This window comes from Melozone crissalis, unplaced genomic scaffold, assembly GCF_028551555.1.
Source record: "Melozone crissalis strain CALT ecotype California unplaced genomic scaffold, PUWL_Pcris_2 ptg000063l_1, whole genome shotgun sequence".
NCBI lineage: Eukaryota > Metazoa > Chordata > Aves > Passeriformes > Passerellidae > Melozone > Melozone crissalis.
In genome coordinates, this window is record NW_026535841.1 from 841,679 (window position 1) to 853,295 (window position 11,617).

General features: G+C 52.1%; 1 protein-coding gene across 1 annotated transcript; it reads left to right on the forward strand.

The window, feature by feature from the left end:
- Positions 1-354: 354 nt before the first annotated feature.
- Positions 355-1,330, forward strand: LOC128945305 (olfactory receptor 14A16-like). Its single transcript, XM_054289029.1, has one exon. The coding sequence runs from the start codon at positions 355-357 to the stop codon at positions 1,285-1,287; it is 933 nt and encodes a 310-aa protein (XP_054145004.1). The 3' UTR covers positions 1,288-1,330.
- The last annotated feature ends 10,287 nt before the right edge of the window (positions 1,331-11,617 follow it).

The following is an 11,617-nucleotide window of genomic DNA, read 5'->3' on the forward strand; positions in this document are numbered from 1 at the left end:
CGACTTAATTTTTCAAGCTCAGTTTATGTTGGATCACCCTGAACTAGAGGGAGGTGGAATGGGCAAAGTGCACCTCTGTGGGGACCAGCAGGTCTGACTGCAATGGGGCAGAGGGAGCCCTCTTTTCCCTGTGGGCTTCCCCACGGTTCAGGCTGAGAGCAGTGCTTAAGATGAATCAGTAAATCAGGAGCATAAACCCAAGCTCAAGAATAAACATATTGAGTGAAGTTTCCCCACAGGTAGAGAAGTAGTTTTGAGGGAATTCCTAAAATAACCCTATAGGGTTGATTCCAAGAGCTTGGTCTCAGCTTTTCAATGTCTTGTTTCGACAGTCCACAATGCCCAGAGTTAGGAATGTCGAACAGCAGCTCCATCAGGCACTTCCTCCTGCTGGCATTGGCAGACACACGGCAGCTGCAGCTCCTGCACTTCTGCCTATTGCTGGGCATCTCCCTGGCTGCCCTCCTGGGCAACGGCCTCATCATCAGCGCCGTAGCCTGCAGCCACCACCTGCACACCCCCATGTTCTTCTTCCTGCTCAATCTGGCCCTCAGTGACCTGGGCATGATCTGCACCACTGTCCCCAAAGCCATGCACAATTCCCTCTGGGACATCAGGGACATCTCCTACACAGGATGTGCTGCTCAGCTCTTTTTCTTTGTGTTCTTCATCTCAGAAGAGTATTTCCTCCTGACCGTGATGTGCTACGACCGCTACCTGTCCATCTGCAAACCCCTGCACTACGGGACCCTCCTGGGCAGCAGAGCTTGTGCCCACATGGCAGCAGCTGCCTGGGCCAGTGCCTTTCTCAATGCTCTCATGCACACAGCCAATACATTTTCCCTGCCCCTGTGCCATGGCAATGCCCTCGGCCAGTTCTTCTGTGAAATCCCACAGATCCTCAAGCTCTCCTGCTCACACTCAAATCTCAGGAAACTTGGTCTTCTTGCTATTACTGTCATTTTGGTATTTGGTTGTTTTATGTTCATTGTTTTCTCCTATGTGCAGATCTTCAGGGCTGTGCTGAGGATGCCCTCTGAGCAGGGGCGGCACAAAGCCTTTTCCACCTGCCTCCCTCACCTGGCCGTGGTCTCCCTCTTTGTCAGCACTGGCATTTTTGCCTACCTGAAGCCCCCCTCCATGTTTTCCCCATCCCTGGATGTGGCAGTGTCAGTTCTGTACTTGGTGGTGCCTCCAGCCCTGAACCCTCTCATCTACAGCCTGAGGAACCAGAAGCTTAAGGCTGCAGTCTGGAGACTGATGACTAGACAATGTAAGAAACATTAAACTGCTGGACAGTTTCTGAAAATAATTTGTAATAAAAGTTGTCTTTGATACTTCTTGTTGGTTTCATTTTGGAGCTTCATTTTCGTTGTTTACCTTTTTTAATGTTGTCCCTAAATGAAAGCAATCAGTTTTGCCATGTCTCATTTTGTTTCTCCACACGTCCACTGTGACCTGTAGACTGTGTAAGTGAGGAGCTGTGCTCTTGATACCTTTAAATGAAATAAAGGATTTATTTCATATGAAGCTATCAAGAATATAGCTCCTCACTGCCACAGTACAGCAAGGTTTTCCCTGGAGATGCCCCTTTTGTTGCCTTCTCTGCACAGTACAGCAATGTCTGTGTGCAGAGCTGGGGGCAGATCAGGGCTGGCCCAGCAGCTGTGCCCAGCAGCAGCAGCAGCACTTGGTGTTGCCAGTGCTGCTGCCGTGGCCCTGCCCCACTGCCCTGGTGGCCCTGGTGTTGCTGTAGGGCCTGAGTGCTCTCGGGGCCAGGCACAGCCCTGGGGATGGCAGTGCCGGGGCTGCAGCAGGGATAGGCCATGGGCACTGCTGGGGCAGTGCTGACGCCTCAGGCCAGGGCCTGGGGGCTCCAGGCTCCTTGCCCAGGCTCCCTCAAGAACACACCCAGGCCAATGCTCAGCACAGAAAAGCCCCATGAGCAGCCCCACGCTGTTGGTGTGGGGACATGATCAAGAGGCACAAATGCCATCAGCCCCTGGGGCCAGCAAGGGCTGGGGGGACACCAGGGAAACCACTCAGCTTTGTCCTGGTCTCTGCAGTAAGCCAGTAAGTTTGTTCCCATCAGCTGGGAGTTTCCTGTCCCACTGCAGATGCTGTTGCTCAGAGCCAGGGCTGCCTGGCAGCCACCCCCAGACTGCCCTGAGCATTTCCTTTGCTTTACCTTGGCTTTCTTTACTCTGTCTGGCACAAATTTCTTCCTGTTGCCCAGCCCTGTTCCCTGCCCTGCAAACATCCCATCCCTGTTTGCCCTTTCCTCTCTGGCCCCACTCCCCATTGCAGTTCCAGACTTGGCACCATGGAAACATCCCTTGGGCAGCAGGATCATCCTACAAGTGCTGCAGGAATTGTCTGCGGGCTCCTGCAGTGCCTCCTGCTGCTCCCTTGCCAGTGGCACCCCAGGCCAGGGGGGCACATCTGGGCTGCTGTGTCTGGCTCTGGGGCTCCCTGTTCTGGGCAATGAGGAGGAGCTGCAGAGGCTCTGCAGGAGTGACAGGATGGGCTTTGGGGCTGGCAGGAGAAGCTGAGGGACCTGGGCTGCTGGAGCTCCTGAAGAGGAGGCCCAGGGCTCCTCCTGCAACTGCTCCAAGGGTGGTTTCAGTGAATCCCAGAGTCAGCAAGGTGGGAAAAGACCTTGGAGGTCATCAAGTCCAACCTGTTCCTTCACACTGCCTTGTCTCCCGTGAGCCTCCTCTCCTCCAGGATAAACAACCCCAGCTCCCTCAGCCACTCCTCAAAGCTCTTGTGTTCCAGACCCCTCCCCAGCCTTGTTGCCCTTCTCTGGAAATGCTCCAGCCCCTCCATGTCCTTCCTAAATTGGGGAGCCCAGAACTGGACGCAGCATTTAAGGAGCTGCCCAACCAGTGCTGAGCACAGGGGAAGAATCACTGCCCTGCTCCTGCTGCCACACTGTTCCTGATCCAGGTCAGGAGCCATTGGCCTTCTTGGCCACCTGGGCAAACTGCTGGCTCATGTCCAGCCTTCTGTCCATCAGTTCCTGGCAGGTCCCTTTCTGCCTGGCTGCTGTCCAGCCACTCTGTCCCCAGCCTGTAGCACTGCAGGCGTTGTGGCCAAAGTGCAGGACCCAGCACTTGGACTTGTTAAACCTCACCTTGTTGGATTTGGGCCCTGGATCCAGCCTGTCCAGGGCCCTGTGCAGAGCCCTCCTACCCTCCAGCACATCAACACTCCCAGACAACTTGGTGTCACCACAGTTCCATGAGGCCCCCGAGTGTCCCAATGGTCTCCATGATTCCATGAGGCCTCCCAGTGTCACAATGTTCCTTTTGGTTCCCTGGCATCCCTTGGTGTCACAATCTCACCGTGTCCCCCAAGGCCCTGCAGTGTCACAATGGATCCTTGGTTCTACAAGGTCTGGTAGTGCAGCAATGATCTCCTTGGTTCCACAGTGTCACAATGGCCTCTTGGTCCCAAGCGCCACCACGGTGTCAAACATGTTTCCTTCATTCCAGGAGTCCCTGAGGAGCAGCACTGGCCCCTTGGTTCCATGGGGCCCTGCAGTGTCACAATGGCCCCATCATGACACCAGGTCCATCTCTGTCACAATGCTCTGTATGGTTTCACAAGGCCCTGCAGGGTCACAGTGGCCTCTTGGTTCCATGAGGCCTCAGAGTGCCACAATGAATTCCTTGGTGCTGCAGTGTCGCAATGGAGCCCTGGTGACACAAGATCCTGCAGTATCACCAGGGACGCTTTCGTTCCACGGGGCACCACAGTGTCACAATTGTTCCCTCAGTTCCCAGAGTCCTTGCAATGCTGCAATGCCCATTTGATTCCATTGTCCCCACGCTCTTCCAAGTGTCTCCTTGGTTCCATAGTGGCACAATGGCCCCTTGGTTCCACAAGGCCCTGCAGTGTCCCAGTGACCTCTGTGGTTCCAGCAGGACCCAGACTGTCACAATGGACTCCTTGCTTCCATTCAGCCCCACAGTGTCACAATGGCCCCTTGGCTCTGTGCTGCCATGTCACACACAGTGTCACCATTGTCCCCTTAGTGCTACCAGGCCCCTTGCTTAGTGTCACAATGGCCCCATGCTTCCCCAGGGCCTTGCTTAGTGTCACAATCATCAGAGAATCAACCAGGCTGCAAAAGACCTTGGAGAGCATCAAGTCCAACCTGGAACCCAACATCACCTTGTCACCCAGACCATGGCACTGAGTGCCACATCCAGTCTTTCCTTATACACTTCCAGGGATGGTATCTTACCTGTTCCTGATCCATAGGGTTCCCAGGGTTTGGATGAGGGAAATGGTGGGCAAGTGGTGGGGACAAAGCGTTACTGATCGTCCGCTTTAAAGCTCTTGATTTTAATATTTATTCAGACTGCATTAGAAGGTGCTGTGGTCAATATCAATTGGACATTGCTGATATCAGTCCATAAACAGGAAAAGAAAACTTAACAGGAGAAATCAATTCTCTCTTCATTGTTTCCAACACAGTATATTCAGTTTTAATACACTTCAGAAATGTGTCTAATTAACCACGAAAGAATTGAAAACCTGGAGTATTCCCTGTGGCTTTTCTTGTTCAGGCGTTGTGAACAAATGTTTATGAGCCTTTTCTCGTGAATTCCTGAACTGAAGAGCTCAAGAAAGAAGAGGCCTCTGCAGTAGGAAAGTTCATCATCAAATGCCAAGAAGCTGAGAACCAATCCCCATCAGAGCAGCAATCGACAGAAATGGGCACAGCTTTGTGGCTGCCCCAGCTTTGGCATGGGCCCTGGGCCTGGAGCAGGAGCAGCTCTTGAGGGCCCCAAGGCCATGGCTCTTGTGCTGCCCTGGGCAGATGGGATGGCAGCAGGGGCTGCAGAGCTCTCAGCACCTCCGCCCGAGGGGAGCAGGGCAGCCAGGGAGCCGCCTTTGGCCTTGGTCAAGCACCTGCCGCATTGCTGGGGCTGAGTCCTGTGGCAGCTGCAGCTGCTGCTGTGCCCTTGCAAGGGGCTGAGGCCGTGGGGCCAGGGCCCAGAGCGGCCTGGCCTGAGCAGAGCTGTGGGGCCAGAGCCGGCTGGGCTGGGCTGGGGAGAGGCCCTTGGTGCTGCCCAGAGCTCAGAGCAGCTGGCAGAGCTTGCAAGGAGCTGGGCTGGGCTCAGAGAGCCAGGCCCAGAAATCATCAGTGTCCATCTCAGCCTGGCTGAGCGTGCAGGGGCAGGACTCAGGCCAGGCCTTGTGGGGCAGGGCCAGCGCCTGTGCAAGGCATTGCAAACAGGCAAGTGGCCAAGAGAGGAGGCTGCTCTGTGCCCTTGGTGGCATGGACAGAGCAGGGAGGGGGCCCAGGACATTTGTCAGTGCCAGCCTCTGTGCCCATGTGTTGGCAGCTCTGGCTGCTGAGCCCAGCTTTGGCCTGGGCTGAGTTTGGCTGTGGCCCAGCTCCATCCTCCTGCGGGGCTCAGGGCCTGTTCCTGGACATGGCCAGCCCTGGCTGCCTCTCTGCTGGCCCAGAGGCCGGCAGAGCCCAGGGCAGGGCTGTCTGTGCAGCCCCACAGGTTCCACGGGCTCTGCAGGAGGTGGCAGAGGCTGCCCAGCAGGGAGGCCATGGGGCACAGAGCCCCAAGGCTGCTGTGGGCACCACAGAACAGGGGCTGTTCCCGGCCGCAATGGTCCTGGCCTGGGCTGGGCCGGCACAGGGGCTGGGCCACCACGGCTGGGCCAGCACAGGGCCACAAAGGGGCCACGCAGGCGCTGCCGGGGCTGACAGCAAGGCCAGGCACACACAAGCAATTGCTGAGCATGGCCTGTGCTGGCCAGGCCTGACTGTGCCAAAGGCAGAGCTCAGCTGCTCTTGGGGTCTGCAGCAACAGTCCAGAGCCCAAAGAGCCTCCATGGCTATGCTGGAGACCAAGGCTGCAGGAGGGAAATGCAGGGCTGCTGTGCGATGGGGAGGGCATTGAATTCCAGCACACACCTCAGCTCTCTGATGATCCCAGCACTATGCTGGGCCCTGTTTCAGACTGGAGCAAGAGTGACATAAAACTAGAACTAAGTTGTCTTTGTCTCAAATCCTTCCTGTATGGAAATCCCTTGTGGATGGTGGACATGTCATATGTTTCTGGAATGTCACATGGAGAAGAGGGAAGGGTTTTGGTTTTTATTAAATTTTATCATATTCACATTTTTACGTGTGCCATGAAGAGAAACTTCATGTGCCTCTGAGTCTCACCAGTTCCTGACTCCCAAAGGACACAAACCTGATGAGCTGTGCTTCCCACTCCAGTGGTGGCACTTGCACCTCCTTCCATAGCCAGAGCAGAGCTCCCTTGTCCCAGAAAGAGCCTGGCAAATGAGGGATGAAGGAAACAGGACAGGCTGTGGGGATCAGGGGCAGGGCAGAGGCCAGCAGAGGAATGACTTTTGCATTGGATGGAGCTGTGCCTTCCCCTGGCTTTGTTGGCTGACAAGACATGAACATCCCTCTGTGTCTCAGGCAGCTCCTTCTCCATTGAAAGCAGGTGGGAGTTGGAGCCAAGGAGCTGAAAGCTGCAGGTGCAGCCTGGGCTGGAGGGAGCTCAGATTTGCACAAGATTGCTCTGAGTGCCAGGGCTTGGATGGGGGAAATGGTGGGGTGGGGGTAGGGACAGAGTCTGATTGATTGTCAGCCATGAAGGGTCTTGATTTTCATATCTATTCAAACTGCATGAGGAGGTACCTGGATTCAGTGTCAATTGGAGATTGCATATATAATCGAATTAACAGGAAAAAGAAATCTAAACAGGACCTAAAAAATCTTTTCTCACTTTCTTTTTAAATAGAATACATTCGGTTTAAATACACTTCTGAAATCTGTCATATTAACAACAGATTATTTGGAAACTGAAATGAAATGATTCCCAGAGACTTGGTTTGTTATGGTGTTCTGGATGTTAATGAGCCCTGGGACACTGAGTTCCTGCACTGAAGAGCTGAAGGCTGAGCAAGCCTCTGGAGCAGTAAAATTCAACAGCAGCCTCCAAGCTTTTAGAGTGTGTGAAGGACAACTTTTTGTCACAGCTGGTGAGTGAGCCCAGCAGGGGAAGGACTATGTTGGACCTGTTGTTTGAGAATAGAGATAGGCTGGGTGGAGATGGGGTGGTTGGAGGCCGCTTGAGGAACAGTGATCATGAAATTATAGAATTCTCAATATTTGATGAAATCGGGATACACATCAATAAGACTTTCACACTGTGCTTCCCAAGGGCAGGCTTTGGCGTGTTTAGGAGAGTTATTCAGAGAGTTCCTTGCAGAGTTCCTTTAATAGTCCTTAAAAAGAAAGGAGTCCAGGAAAGGTGGATGTGCTTCAAAACAGAGATCTTGAGGGCACAGGAACCAACTGTCCCTGTGTGTCAAAAGATGAGTCAACAAGGCAAACATCCAGCCTGGATGGGCAACGAGGTTTTGAAAAGATTTGGGAATAAAAAGAGGATGTATCATCTTTGGAAGGAGGGTGAGGTCTCAGAAAATATTTAAGGGGGTTGCTAGGGCACGTAAGAAAAAAATTAGGGAGGCCAAAACTCAGTTCAAACTTAATTTGGCAACTTCTGTAAAGGATAATAAAAATTGCTTTTATAAATATATTAACAGCAAAAAGAAGAGTAAGACCAAACTTTGTTCTCTATTGAATGAGGGAGGAAACTTAGTAACTGCAGATGAGGAGAAGGCAGCGGTGCTTAACACCTTCTTTGTCTCAGTCTTTAGTGGGAAGACGGCTTGTCCTCAGGACAGCTGTGCTCCTGGGCTGATAGATGGGGTCAGGGAGCAGAATGCGCCCCCTGTTATCCAGGAGGAAGCAGTCAGAGAACTGCTGAGCTGCTTGGATATTCATAAATCCATGGGTCCAGATGGGATCCACCCCAGGGTGATGAGGGAGCTGGCAGATGAGCTTGCCAAGCTGCTCTTCATCATTTACCTGCAGTCCTGGCTCACTGGTGAGGTTCCAGATGACTGGAAGCTGCCCAATGTGACACCCATTCACAACAGGGGTGGGAAGGAGGATCCTGGTAATTATAGGCCAGTCAGTCTAACCTCAGTACCCAGTGAGGCAATGGAACAGTTTATACTGAGTGCTATCACACAGCACTTACAGGATGGCCGAGGGTATCAGAGCCAGCCAGCAGGGGTTTAGGAGGGGAAAGTCATGTTTGACAAACCTGGCCTCCTTTTATGACCTGGAACAGTTGGATGGATGGGCAGAGTCCAATAAGATGAAGTTTAATCAGTCTAAGTGTCCAGTCCTGCATTTTGGCCACAATAACCCCCTGCAGAGCTATAGGCTGGGGGCGGTGTGGCTGGACATCGCCCAGGCAGAAAGGGACCTGGGGGTACTGGTCAACAGCAGCTGAACATAAGCCAGCAGTGTGCCCTGGTGGCCAAGAAGGCCAAGGGCTCCTGGCCTGCATCAGGAATGGTGTGGCCAGCAGGAACAGGGAGGTCTATCTTCCCTTGCACTTGGAACTGGTGTACCTGGCATTCTTCCCCTGTACTTTATCTTGAGTGCTGTGTACAGTTCTGGGCCCCCCAATTTGAGAGAGAAACTGAGGGGCTGGAGCATGTCCAGAGAAGGGCAACAAAGCTGGTGAGGGGTCTGGAGCACAAGTCCTGTGAGGAGTGGCTGAGGGAGTTGGGGTTTATTAGCCTGGAGAAAAGCAGACTCAGAGGTGACCTTCCTGAAAGGTGGTTGTAGCCAGGTGGCGGTCAGTCTCTTTCTCCAGGTAACAACTGACAGAACCAGAGGACAGAGTTTTAAGTTGTGCCAAAGAAAATTTAGGTTGGATATTAGGATTAAGTTTTCAAGACAAAGGGTGATAAAGTAGCCAGCCTGGCACAGGCTGAGGCGGGGGCAGCCAGCCTGACAAAAGCATCCATCCATGTGGATGGGGGGCGGCAGAGGGGGACAGGTTCCGAAGCCATGCCCCAGCTGGTCTGCTCTGCAGGCCCTTGAGGAAGCGGTGCCTTTATGGGCAGGAAAGGTGAGAATTTTCCCCACCCGTGGGCAGGTTTAATTCTCCCATGGAGTGGTCAGACCCTCCACAGGCCTGTGAAACGGTGACAGGCTTTGTGCTTTTTCTTGTTTCCAGGTCTCGTTTTGAATTGACTTCCATGCAATTGTTCTTTGTTTTTCCCAGGAGGATTACACCTAGGGCCCGGACCAGACAGGAAAGCGCCTGCAGCGTCCGTGGAGCACGTGCAGGGCCAGCGCTACCCCTGGGGCCATGGTCTGCAGGGACAGCCCCTTCCAGAAGGACGAGGGCCTGGTGCGGGAACGGCTCCTCTCCTGGCAGCAGCTCTCCAGAGGTGGGCACCCGGCTCCACAGCTGGGCTGGCAGAAGGGCTCCAGGCAGGCGGCTGCGGGCACATGGGCATCCCGCTCCTGCAGCTGCTGAGGAGGTTGCTGTGCCCTGATTAAGCAGAGGAGGTGGAACGTGGCCTGCCCTGCTGCCCTTCTCTAAAAACAGAGAATGGGTCGGGAGGTTTGGGCTCTGAGCAGAGTCAGCAGCCTGGCCCGGGCACAGCCATGGCGGGACAGGGGGAAAGGAGCCTGCTGCGACTGACCATGGCTCTCTGGTTTCTCTCCACAGGCTGCCAGCGCCTCATGCCATGGGAACGGCACCGCTTGGCCTGCCAGGCTGGGAGGGCTGGAGGGCAGCCGGTGTTCATTTGCTGTCAAAAATAAATTGGGATTTTTTTGTCATAGTCATCATTGGAGCATTTCTTTCATCCTTTTCCAAGCTTTTGGCCTCTTGTGATAAATGGATGTGATTAGTTCTAACAAAATTGTAATTATTTCAGTATTTTTGGAAAATAATTGGAAAGGTATATGTGATTAATGTCATGAAACAAATGAGTTTCTTTGTAGATGATACCTGTGGGAAACAGGATACAGGAGATTGGAATGCCCTTGATGAACAAAATTTAGGAAGCCTCCCAAGTCAGAATTGGCATCAAGACAAAGTTAAGACAACTCCCAGGACAGGATTGGCCATGACATGAATAACGCTGGGACAATTCCAGACAGAGAGTCTAAAATTGTGTTCTTATCTATAAAATAATAAGGCTTAATTGGAGCATAGTGCTCACTTACATAACACAGGATTTGGGGCACAGGCACAACCTGTCAGGTTATTCAGAGGACAGCGAGGAAGACTGTCGGCCTTCCTCCAAGAAGATAAGCAAAGAGCCAGAAGCCCCCTTAGCCCCAGCAGGAGCATGCGCTGTGTGTGTGGTGATGCAGATTTCAGGAATCGGAAATAGGAGGAGATTTACAGGAAAATATTGATGAATATGTATTAGCACACAGTATATAAGTTGTGTTTGGATCCTTTTGCCTTTTGCACGTGAGGCAGGGTGGGAAGCCCTCCCCATACCCAGATCAATCAGTTTTGCTTATGCTTTATCTGAACCACTGCCAAATTTCTTTTTGTAACTACTGGATTAAATTTGATTGTATTATTTTATCTCAGTAAAACTGCTACTAAATTTTAAGTTTGTGGTTTATTAAATTAGACATATGGGACCTCATATATAACATCAGGAATATCACTTAATCATTTACAAAACCAAAATGAATAATATTCAGCTAAATTAACAAGGAATAGAAAAGCATTCCAGACCTAATCACAAAGGATAAAGTAACAGAAATTATGATACTTGATGAAATGAATGCATTTTTGCTTAGTTAATAGCTCAGTCTCCTCTGGCTTTTGATCTCCTCCCCAGAAGGGGTGCAGTTCTTTGATCTCCCCTGCACAAGGGGCACAGTCCTTAGGGTTTGGTCTCGGCTTTGGCATCGGGTGCTGTGTTTTGGATGATGATGACTGCTGAAAACAACCCCTCAAATCCCCCCCAAAACCCCCAAATCTCCTCAACTTCCCCCCCCCACCCAAACCTCCCCCCAACCCCCTCAGGATGAATTTTTGGGTTAATTTCAGGTAATTTTGGGTGATTTTGGTACCTTGTGGATGCCGAAGTGGGCGTAGGATTCAAACCCACCCAAAATTCCCCCTGAAATTCCCCCAAAATCCCTCCTCAGGATAGATTTGGACGTAATTTTGGGTTAATTTTAGGTAATTTTGGGTCGATTCTGGGTGAAATTTGGGTGGTTTTGGTACCTCCTGGACAACAAATTTGACGTAGGATTCAAACCCAGCCAAAATCTCCCCAGATTCCCTCAAAACCCCCCTAAAATTCCCCCAGAGCTCCTCAGGATGGGTTCTGGGGTAATTTTGGGTGGATTTAGGGTTAATTTTGGGTCCCTTTGTGAAGCGGCGAGGGCCCCGGCTGCAGGGCTTGGAGCGGGGATGAGCAGCGGGGCAGGAAGGGGGGTAGGGAGATGTGAAACCCCCCCGAGGATCCCCTGATGGGGACACCCCTAAAAGTTCTGTGCCAGGACTGAGAAACGAACGTGACTTTTGGTTTTTTTGGTCTTTAGGTTGTTGTTTATTTTTTCTCTTATCAACAGTTCAGCACGCTGGCTGCACACCAGACTTAGCGTACAAAGAGAAGGCACCAAAAGTCACAGGACACAAGGTTCAAGGTATTTTAAAACGATTTTGTCCAAATCAATCTTAGAATGCATTTTATTTCTACCTTTATACCAGTAACT